General features: G+C 41.4%; 1 protein-coding gene across 1 annotated transcript in view; it reads left to right on the forward strand.

The window, feature by feature from the left end:
* The first annotated feature begins 945 nt into the window (after positions 1-945).
* Positions 946-12,269, forward strand: part of LOC127082577 (uncharacterized) — a 29,865-nt gene continuing 18,541 nt past the window's right edge. Inside the window, exons 1-2 of the mRNA XM_051022810.1 lie at positions 946-2,829; positions 4,398-5,645. Coding sequence (XP_050878767.1) covers positions 2,786-2,829; positions 4,398-5,645 — 1,292 coding nt within the window. The 5' untranslated portion in view covers positions 946-2,785. The remainder of the gene's footprint in view (positions 2,830-4,397; positions 5,646-12,269) is intronic.

Genomic DNA, 12,269 nt, shown 5'->3' on the forward strand with positions numbered 1-12,269 from the left:
CATGTGGTAGATGACGCAGAGAAGTAGTAGAGGCCTTGAGACTCACATCTGACACTAATCGTTTGCCCCAAAGTCCGATCTTGCAAGGTAACATTATTGTTAGTAAAAGTGATAGAATAATTAAGGGATCGAGTTAAACGACTGACTGCCAGTAAATTAAATGAGCAATTAGGTATGTATAGGACAGAAGTAACATAGAGAGATAATAGAATTTGAACAATGTCAATCCCTTGAGATCGGGTTTAAGAACCATTTGCGACAATTATACTAGGTAGGAAACCAAAAGTAGAGAGGGAAGAGAAAAGACCTTTATTTCCGGTAACATGATCAGATGCACCAGGATCGAGGATCCAAGCACCAAGAGGAGATGAATGAGAGAAGCAAACCGATGAATTACCAGTGTGTGCAACTGAAGCCATGTAATTAGAGTTTTAATTAGTCTGACACCACCATAGAAAATCCTCGTAGCTTGGCGTAGAGTTCTGAAGAGAAGGTGAAGTCTGCAGAGTGTCTGAGTGATTGATTTGAGGTGCATTTATCTGGCATGTAGGTCTACCATGCAACTTCCAGCAACGATCAATAGTATGCCCAAGACGATTACAATATTCATACTTGGGACGAGGTTTGGAGTTGGATGACCCTCCTCGAAAGCGATTTTGATTATTGCCAAGAGATGCAAGGGCAACAATGTCACCTGGTGTCAGAGCAAAAATATATGGAGGGGAAACTGGGCCAAAAGCATGTGGTGTAGCCAAGCGCAACAGTTGTTCACTAACTGCATCATAGTTAGGAACAATAGTACCTGATAAAATCAGGTTACAAATAGACTCATGCTCTGAGGGTAATCCGATAAGTGCCATGATCATGAAAAATTTACTCTGTTGTTCGGTATGAGCTGTTGCATCTTTTGCGTAAGGCATGATGGTGGCGAAATTTGCTTTCAAGGCATCATGCTTACTCAGATAGGCTTGCATATCCATATTCTCCACCTTCAGAGTGTTGATTTTGTGGATGACTCTATATAAATAATGAACATCATTGGAGAAGACTTTTTTGGCCTTTTTCCAAACCTCATAGCAAGTGAAGAAGGCTTGGTGTTGCGCTTGGAGATTAGGTGCTACGGAAAACCATAACACAATGCACATAGATGCATCAGTTTTCTTCCATTTAGAAAGTTTGACGACGAGAACATCATCAACTTTTGTGGTTAAGTGATCTTCATATCCCTGACTGTGAAACCACATCTTAACAACATCAACCCATATGTTGTAGTTGGATGAGTCATATAGCTTTGCACATGGAATACGCAAAACTTTGATAAATGAATCACTAAAACCAGAATTGGTGTCTCCCATGGCTTGGACAACAAAATAACGAAGTGAAATCGGGGTTGTTTGCACAAGAGCACTATTTTCCGTGAGCCGAAAAGTAAAACAGAGGCCGGATCTGCCACGGATGGGGAGAGGCAAGTAGACTGGTAGAAAAATGGTCGAAATCGTCAGCAAAACGCGCTGGCACGTGCAGGGCAACGACGAAAAGAGGACAATGGCCGGATCAGAGGGCGGAGAGTTGGATGGTGGGGTCGGTTTTCCGAAACGTCGCCGGGAGTGTTGCCAGAATAGTAACGACAACATAGTGGTTACCTGAGAATTTTAAAAGTGACAGGCAAATCGGAGTGATAACACGGTTTGTAATTTTTGTTCTCACGGAAGACAGTGGGTCAACAGGGTAAAGCACAACGAAAAAAGAATTGCCTCTTGGCAGACTCTAAATACCATGTTGAAATAGGCGAGCTAAGAGACATTTATATTAAATCCTGTGTTTTGAAAAGTACTACAAATACATTATTATATATAAAGAGAGATTACAACTAATTAAATGATATAGTCGACGTAGGACTATTCTATATACAAATATTTTTAACATTATATTTACAAATATCAACAAATTTATTTGACCTCAACGTATAAATTAAAATGGAAACCTCATTCGAAATATAACTTATTCACCTGTTTATACATTTTCTATGAACAAGTTTCTAATTGATTTCTCCTTCTTTCTGGCGAACCTAGAATGATTTCCAATGAATTTCTGATAGTACTGACTTATATTTTTTACCTCCTTTTTGTCTGCAATATTTTAAAAACTTATTTGGGAGTCAAGATATAAATCTTACAAGCATGTGAATATAACTCTGCATATAAGTCTCTTGCATCAACTGAATTTCCTAGTTCCAGATCTAGGTTAGACTAAAATGAAGTTACTATGGCTTTCGATGTCCTCTACATTAATTTCACTTTAGAACTATATTGGTGCTGGTATGTGTCATACCCCAAAATTTGCCCGTTAATCTTGCAAGACATTTTCAAGGCACTCTCACTCATTTTTCAAGGCATTGATCTTAAAAGAACAAAGGCCCAACTCACAAGTGGCCAAATCCAGAAAATGACTCAAAATGGCTTGCTCGCTAGGCGAGCAAAATCCTTCGCCTAGCGAACCCTTCGCTACGCCACTCGCCTAGCGAAGCTTGCGAATACCAGAAAATTCTGGGCTTCATTCTGAGCCCATCAGGTCACAAAAATTATTATAAATAGCAGAGCTTCATTCAGAGAAAAGACAGACAGAGGCAGACGGACAGAAACCCTAGCCAGGAAACCCTAACAGAAGCAACACAGCAAACCCAGGAGGCTAACCCAGAAAGTTCAGAGCAACCCTAAAGGAAACCCCGAAGGAAACTCATCGGCACCAAGGTTATCTCCGCCCAACTCAATCCGGCACCAACCCTATGAGTGACTTGCCAATTCAAGATCGCAATTCAATTGCAAACAGGTTTGCATTACTATTACCGCTTTATGTTCTTAATTTGCATATGGCATTATGATTGAATTTATAAAAATATCTTAAGTTTTGCATGTGAATTTAAGTATGTATGGATATCTTGAACGTTAACCATGTAATTTCTATGATGGATGCCATAGGGTGTGGAGCTTTCTGGAATTGTACTGTTGTAGCCTACGGTTAAAAGATGATTGTCCCTTCGAATGCTAAGGTATCCTTACAAATGTTGCCTTCAATGACCAATCGATGACCCTACGATGACCCTTTACATCCAAAGGATAGAATTACTTACTTTTCAATAGTAAGGACAGTTCTACCCTCATAAGCATAGGAAATGCCCATAAAGACCTTGGGTAGGTATAACTCTTAAATGCTGAATCACAACTCAAAATACTTTTCACACCTCACTTTGCAAAACATCTACTAGAAAATCACCACTTGGTATACGTTCGCACTAGAATCATTGCCAAGTTATATTTTTCTCAACAGTTTTCTAAACAGCTTTCAAAATTAAACGAGATAAACACTTTGTATACATTCGTACAAGAATCATTACAAAGTTAAACTCTCTTTCCAAAACATTTTCTAAGCAATTCACAAACACTTTTTCAGACAAGAAAAACATAAGTGATCAAGCAATTAAGAGCCCATGGATAACCATGGATACAAAGGGTGCTAACACATTCCCTTTGTATAATGTACCTCCCGAACCCAAAATCTAATTAAGGTCTTTCCTGTTCTTTTCCGCCTTTCCTAATTGGATAAAAGAAAACTCGGTGGCGACTCTTGCTATCCGCGACATTTGCTTTCCAAAGCAAAAACACACAAAAGTCAGTTCACCGTATGACAGAACTGGCGACTCTGCTGGGGAGGACAAAGAGAGGTTACCTTAAAAAAAAAGGATCACTTATTTGAATTGTCTGATTTACTTTTAAGGGATTGCTTGGGTATTTTTGAGTGAAAGATCCTACACCCGGATCTAGTGTACCTTAGGTAAGTAGCAATAGATCATCGCGACTATCCGGCGTATACTGGAATGGTTAAAATGATGGCTACGGTTAATGTGACACTTTGGATGTCCTGATGTTCCTCATGTTTACTTGAGGAGAAATTTGGCGTCTGCGTGGTGCCATCCAAGCATTAACCAGACCTTTAGAACCCTAATTGACTCATCCTGGCCATTAGAAAGTAGTGAGATAACTGACTTCGGTTCCGACTGGGGTTGGTTGAGACTCGATACTACACTCTTTGAGATTGGACTTTAGGGAAGCTTTGGTCAACCACTTGGTGTTGCACTGAAGTGGACTTAAAGGAAGGTCAATGATTGGAGATCCTTTTAGAACCCGGTTACTATTCTAGGACAGGTTGAACCAACCAAACTTCAGTGGGGAGGGTACTTACCTATGGAACTCATGCAAGCCTTAAAACCTAGGAATGATTGCGGTGTGACTTGCTTGTGCTTGTTATTTACATAACAACATAACATCATAACATCATAACATCATGGCATTGTACTAATCATTTCAAGGACTTAGGGATTTGACTTTGCTCTGTAACAGGGCTATGGCTTCCAGGAAGACTATCCGGATCAATCTTGTAGAGATCTCTCCTCAACTCAAGGATTTAGTGTCAGAACTTCCTGATCATGCTCAGTTCATCAAGAAACATGGTTCCCTCCTCAATTTGGTTACCACCGGTTTCAAAGAAGATATGACGAGAGTTTTATTCCAGTTCTTCGACCCTAAACATCATTGCTTCACCTTCCCGGATTATCAGTTGGTACCCACATTAGAAGAATTTTCCAGGCTGCTTGGGATACCTATCCTTGATCAAGCACCTTTCAGTGGTTTAGAGAAGATTCTGAAGTCTGAAGAAGTTGCCGCAGCTTTACACATGACAAAGTCCGACATCGAAACTAATTGGGTAACAAGAAGTGGAGTCAAGGGTTTACTTGCCAAATTTCTGATAAATAAGGCCCGGGAATTCTTAAAAGTTACGGATGTCCATGCTTTCGAGGATGTCCTAGCATTACTAATCTATGGTTTGGTGTTATTCCCTAATCCAGAACAATTCATAGACATGAATGCTATTAAGATATTTCTCACTCATAACCCTGTGCCTACCTTGCTTGGAGACATTTTGCATTCCCTTCACACTCGTACTATGAAAAGGCAAGGGACTCTCATGTGCTGCGTACCTTTATTGTCTAGGTGGTTTATTTCGCACCTTCCTCAATCAGTCTTGAAGAATGAGCAAAATCTGAAATGGTCTCAAAGGATAATGTCGCTCTCACATTCAGACATCCGTTGGTGTCCTCATCTCAAAGAAAATGTTATCATCATTGACCGTTGTGGAGAGTTCCCTAACGTACCACTCCTAGGAATAAGGGGAGGTATTACTTATAATCCTGCTTTAGCCCTACGTCAGTTCGGTTGTGCTCGAAGAGATGGTCCACATGAGATAATTATCCAAGGCACTGTGTTTGACTATGACAACGATTCCCAAGGTCTCCGCCAAAGGTTTGTACGAGCTTGGGGCATGGTGAAAAGAAGTACCTTAGGACAGAAAAACTTTATTCCTATGGAACCTTATCTCAGATGGGTATGCGCAAGAGCTCGTGAACTTGTCATGCCATATCTTGCAGCCGGACCATTGATTGTTGAACCAGAAGTTGAAGGAGGTACTTCTCAGATAATTTCTTATCCAGATATGCCTATTGATGTTGAAGAATTGAAGAGGTCCTGGATCCAGTTGAGAGAGGAAAGGGATACTTTCGAAGCCCAGTTCTGTGCTGAAAGGAAGAAAGTGTCAGAACTTACCAGCCAACTTAATGAGGAACGAAGACTCAATGCATATCTTCGCCCAAAAGAAGCCGTCCCTGGGAGATTTGAGCTTTCATTGTATTTTATTATTTTGTTGTAATGAACATTGATTAAAGAAATTATTAATAAAAGTTCCTCTCTTTTTGGTGGTTTACGCAAAGTTAAATTCCAAAAGTCCTTGAAAACATTTCATACATTGCATAGCATAACATAACATTGCATAACAGGTATTCTAAAAGATCAATGTTCTTACGGTCTTCCTTCTAAACAGAAAAATGGCCCTCGAACAAACTGTCAAGGATCTCCAGGCTCAGAATGCTCAATTCCAGGAGATGATCTTGAGCTTATCCAAGGGGCAGGAGGAACTGAAGGCTCTCTTGCTCGAGCAGAAGAAAGACAAGAAACCTGTGAGTTACATAAACCTGAGAAGAAGGCTTAAAGGACAGGCCGCAGGAGTCCAGATCAGAATGCCGAAGGATTAAGAAGAGGAGACAGAAAATGATTCAGAAGAGGAGAATGTTGGTCCCTTCAACCCTGAGGACGACGATGAAGATTATGAGAATGAACAGTACTCTCCAAAAGATGGCAAATACAAGTTGCTGGAAGAACGTATGCTAGTTATGGAGGGCCAGAAGGCGCCCGGTCTGGATTTTGAAAGCTTGGGTCTGGTTTCCGACGTGGTCATTCCCCGCAAATTCAAGATCCCCACTTTCACTAAGTACGATGGTGCGTCTTGTCCTCAGATGCATCTGAGAGCTTATGTGAGAAAGATTCAGCCGTATACCTCTGATAGGAAGCTATGGATCCATTTCTTCCAAGAGAGTTTGTCTGGCACACAGTTAAAGTGGTACTATCAGCTCGAAAGCTCTAACATCCGCACCTGAACTGATTTAGCAACAGCTTTCTACAAGCAGTACCAGTATAATTCTGAACTAGCGCCTACTCAGCTACAGTTGCAGAATATGACTATGGGATCTAAAGAAAGTTTCAAAGAATATGCTCAAAAATGGAGAGATTTGGCTGGCAGAGTCAAACCCCCTATGACCGATCGAGAATTAGTAGACATGTTCATGAGTACACTAACGGGCCCATTCTACAGCCATCTACTGGGAAGTTCTTCATCGGGTTTCACTGAACTTATATTGACAGGTGAACGTGTTGAAAGTGGTATTCGAAGTGGAAAGATACAGGCGGCTACCTCTGCAAGCACCAAAAGGTCCTATCAGGGGAGGAACGAATCAAATGCTGTGTACGGTCAACGGGGTCGTAGCAAGAAGAATCGTGACCATACCATTGGAGCAGTTACGATTGCAGCACCGCCATCTCAAAACTTCTAGCACAGACAAGACAGGCCAAGAAGGCAGTTTACCAAGATCAATATGACTTTAGCACAAGCACTACAGGGTATGCTAAAAGCAAAGTTGATTACCCTCAGAGATCCTCCTACGAATCCCAACACTACTTCTCCTCGTTATAATCCCAATGCTAGGTGTGCATATCACTCCGATAGCTCCGGGCATGATACAAACGATTGTTGGTTGTTGAAGAATAAGATTCAGGATATGATCGAGGCTGGAGAAATTGAATTTGATCCTCCAGAGACTCCTAATGTCATCACTGCACCTATGCCTAACCATGACAAGACTGTTAATGTTGTGGATGACAATTCTCACATTTCTAATGTAGCTGACTTAGCATCTCCTCTCCTGACCATCAAGAAGAATTTATTGCAAACTGGTTTATTTCCAGGTTGTGCTGAAAATTGTGATCTCCGTATACTCCGACCCAATGATTGTTTGAAGTTGAGGAATGGTATTCAACGACTGATGGACGATCGTACAATTCTCTTTGAAAAGATTCCTAAGGTGGAAAGCCCTATTGAAGAAATATCTGTGATCGCTAGGTCCAAAGTTCCAGTGAAGATTACCGCTACTAGAGTGCCTGTGAAGATCACTGCTGAGCCCAAGGTAGCTCCCCTAATCATTATCGCACCTGGCCCAGTACCGTATTCCTCAAGCAAAGCCATTCCGTGGAATTATGGAGGTGATATTTACATCCATGGCGTAAAGCAAGATGATAATCCTGCTAATCCTAATGACGTTGACATTGTTGGGACTAGTAGAATTACTCGAAGTGGAAGGATCTTTTCTCCAAAAATCTCACCTCCTGTCCCTGAACCTCAAGGAAAGGAACCAGTCAACCCTTCTCAGTCAGAGACACCGGTCGAAGTTACTACTGAAGATATTGCCAAACAAGAAATGGAAGAAGTGCTGAAAATCATTCGCAAAAGTGGTTTTGACGTGGTAGAACAGTTGGGGCATACTCCATCTAAAATCTCGATGTTATCCTTGTTGTTATCTTCTGAAATTCATGCCAATGCATTGATAAAATTCTTGAAGACCGCTCATGTACCTCAAGAGACATCCGTCGATCAGTTCGAAAATTATGTTGCTCACTTGGCTGTTGACAATGGCCTAGGCTTTTCCGATGCTGGTCTAACACCAGTAGGAAAGAATCACAATAAAGCTCTGCATATCTCCATTGAGTGTAAGGGGATCACCTTGTCTCATGTGTTGATCGATAATGGCTCTTCTTTGAATGTGTTACCGAAAGTTGTGCTCGATAAACTTGACTGTAAAGGCATTGAACTGAAACCTAGTGACGCTGTGGTGCGTGCTTACGATGGTGCAAAGAGCGTTGTCCACGGTGAAGTGGTCCTCCCTATCAAGATAGGACCTCAAGTCTTCAACACTATCTTTCACGTAATGAACATTCGTCCTGCCTATTCCTGCTTGCTGGGACGCCCTTGGATTCATGGGGCAAGTGTTGTAGCTTCGTCTCTCCATCAAAAGCTGAGGTATCCGATAGAGGGTAAGATCGTCACTGTGTGTGGGGAAGAAGAGTATATTGTCAGTAGTGTGCATACCTTCAGATACGTCGAGATGGATGGTGAATTCTTTGAGACTCTGTCTCAGTCATTTGAAGTAGTTCCTCCGACTAATCCTGTCCTTAAGCCAACTTCCTGTGTGCCCAAGGTTATTCGTGCTCCTCCTACTATGATTTCTCTGAAAGATGCTCAAGCCGTGGTTGAAGATGGTGGTCGTACTGGCTGGGGTCAACTGATCAATGTACCGTACAAGTCTGATAGATTTGGCCTGGGATTTAGCTCTGAGAAGGTAGTCAAGGATCAGATTAATGCTATAGAAGATGCTGACAGCGATTGCGACCTGGATAGCTGGATTTTCCCAACAATTGGTGACGGACTCAATAATTGGAAGGCAGAAGACACTATCCCGATTTCCTTTAGTCAGGAGTAATTGTTATTGTCTATTTTAGTGTTGCAATTTTTTTTTTAATGTTTACAATTGAACTTCTTAAAGCATTATGTCTATGCCCGGGGCACAATAGCTAATTTGTTAAGGGTTTGTCATTTCATAAGCATATTTACATTCAATAAATCGATGGACTTTTTGCATTCAAATATTGCGCTCTTTATCTTTCCTGTCACCTTCCAAACAAGCTATGTTTTCTTACACACACTCACGTAACAAATTGCAGATCCATATCCACTCTGGATTCTGTTGATAATAATTCTAGTACTGTTCATTATGACTTTGAAAATCCGATCTACCAAGCCGAGGATGGAAGTGAGGAAGATTGTGAAGTATCTGGAGAACTTGCCAGACTGTTACTGCAAGAAGAAAGGACTATACAGCCGTACGAGGAGTCAGTTGAAACTATAAATCTGGGTACCGAAGTGGACAAGAAAGAAGTCAAAATAGGAGCAGGCTTGGAAAACAGTGTCAAAGGAAGATTGATTCAGATGTTACATGACTATGTAGAGATTTTTGCTTGGTCTTATGAAGACATGCCAGGACTGGATACTGATATAGTAGTGTATCGGCTGCCAATGAAGGAAGATTGTCGTCCTGTTAAGCAGAAGGTTCGTCGCATGCGTCCTGAAATGTCTGAGAAAATCAAAGCCGAGGTTATGAAACAATTTGATGCAGGTTTTCTGGCTGTTACTTCTTATCCTCAATGGGTTGCTAATGTGGTACCAGTGCCAAAGAAGGATGGTAAGGTGCGAATGTGTGTAGATTACAGAGATTTGAATAAAGTGAGTCCCAAGGATGACTTTCCACTTCCGCACATTGATGTTCTGGTAGATAACACCGCTCAACACAAGGTATTCTCGTTCATGGATGGATTCTCAGGTTATAACCAGATTAAGATGGCGCCTGAGGACATGGAGAAAACTACGTTTGTGACGCAATGGGGCACTTTCTGTTACAAAGTAATGCCATTCGGTTTAAAGAATGTAGGGGCAACGTACCAGCGTGCTATGTTGGTTTTGTTCCATGATATGATCCATCATGAAATAGAGGTATATGTGGATGACATGATAGCCAGATCTCATACTGAAGAAGAACATCTCGACCATTTATACAAACTGTTTGAGAGGTTGAAGAAGTACAAGTTGAGATTGAACCCGAACAAATGCACCTTCGGAGTAAGATTCGGTAAACTCTTGGGCTTTATTGTCAGTGGTAAGGGAATTGAGGTTGACCCGGCTAAGGTGAGAGCCGTTCAAGAAATTCCAGTTCCCCGTACAGATAAAGAAGTCAGAGGTTTCTTGGGACGCTTGAATTACATTGCCCGATTTATCTCCCATTTGACTGCTACCTGCAAACCCCTCTTCAAATTACTGAGGAAAAATCAAGAGATGATATGGAATGATGAATGTCAAGAAGCTTTTGACAAAATCAAGAAGTATCTCCAAGAACCTCCAATTCTGATACCACCAGTTGAAGGAAGACCTCTAATCATGTATTTGACCGTGTTAGAAAATTCAATGGGGTGCGTGTTGGGGCAACATGACGAGTCTGGTCGAAAAGAGCATGCCATATACTACCTTAGCAAAAAGTTTACCGACTGTGAAACAAGATACTCACTGCTTGAGAAAACTTGCTGTGCTTTGGCTTGGGCTACTCGCCGACTAAGACAGTATATGTTGAATCACACCACTTTATTGATTTCTAAGATGGATCCTATCAAATATATATTTGAGAAACCTGCCCTCTCCGGAAGAATAGCAAGATGGCAGATGATTTTAACGGAGTATGATATCCAGTATACTACCCAGAAGGCGATCAAAGGAAGCGTGCTAGCTGATCATTTGGCTCATCAAGCGGTGGATGATTACCAATCTATGAATTTCGAGTTCCCAGATGAGGATGTCATGCTTGTCACTGATTATGAAGAACCTGGACCGGATGAAGGACCTGAACTGGGATCCCGATGGACTATGGTTTTTGATGGATCTTCTAATGCATTGGGCAACGGTGTTGGTGTTGTAATTATTTCTCCCAGGGGTTGCCATATGCCTTTCACTGCTAGACTATGTTTTGATTGTACCAATAATATGGCTGAGTATGAAGCATGTATTTTGGGACTCAGAGCTGCCATAGACCTAAGAATCAAGTTTTGAGTGTGTACGGAGACTCAGCATTAGTAATCAGTCAGATCAAATGAGAATGGGACACTAAACATCCGAATCTCATCCCTTATCGAGAGCGGGTGATGACATTAATCCCATACTTTGAAGAGATTACATTCGAACATATCCCACGTGAAGAGAATCAGTTGGCAGACGCATTAGCTACCATGTCATCTATGTTCAGAGTCAGATGGGGCAATGAAGCTCCCATGATCACCATTGAACGGTTAGATGAACCAGCATATTGTTATGAACTTAACGCTGATGAAGTAGAAGAGAAACCTTGGTTCCACGAAGTAAAAAGGTATTTAGAAACTCAGGAATACCCTGAAGGGGCATCCATCAATGACAGAAAATTTCTGAGGAAGTTCTCCGCTAAATTCTTTTTGAGTAATGGAGTATTATACAAACGTAATCGTGATTCGACTTTGCTTCGCTGCGTGGATAAAAAGGAAGCAGGAAAGATTATGGAAGACATACATGACGGTATTTTTGGGACTCATTCTAGTGGACATACGATGGCCAAGAAGATTCTGAGATCAGGGTATTATTGGTCTACCATGGAAGCTGATTGCCACCATCACTCCAGAACTTGTCACAAGTGCCAGATCTATGCGGACAAAGTACATGTGCCACCTGCTCCATTAAACGTGTTGACAACTCCTTGGCCCTTTGCAATGTGGGGCATTGATATGATTGGAGAGATTAAACCTACTGCTTCTAATGGACACCGTTTCATCCTTGTTGCTATTGATTATTTTACAAAGTGGGTAGAGGCGGCCTCATTTGCTTCTGTCACCAAGAATGTGGTGGCACGGTTCATCAAGAATAGTCTTATTTGTCGATATGGCATCCCTGAAAGAATTATCACTGACAATGGTACTAATTTGAACAACAAGATGATTACTGAACTCTGCACGCAGTTCAAAATAAAACACCATAACTCTTCTCCGTACCGGCCAAAGATGAACGGCGTCGTGGAGGCTGCTAATAAGAATATTAAGAAGATTATACAAAAGATGACAATAACATACAAAGACTGGCATGAGATGTTACCCTTTGCTCTTCATGGTTATCGCACTTCGGTACGAACTTCGACAGGGGCAACTCCT

Source organism: Lathyrus oleraceus, chromosome 5, assembly GCF_024323335.1.
Source record: "Lathyrus oleraceus cultivar Zhongwan6 chromosome 5, CAAS_Psat_ZW6_1.0, whole genome shotgun sequence".
NCBI lineage: Eukaryota > Viridiplantae > Streptophyta > Magnoliopsida > Fabales > Fabaceae > Lathyrus > Lathyrus oleraceus.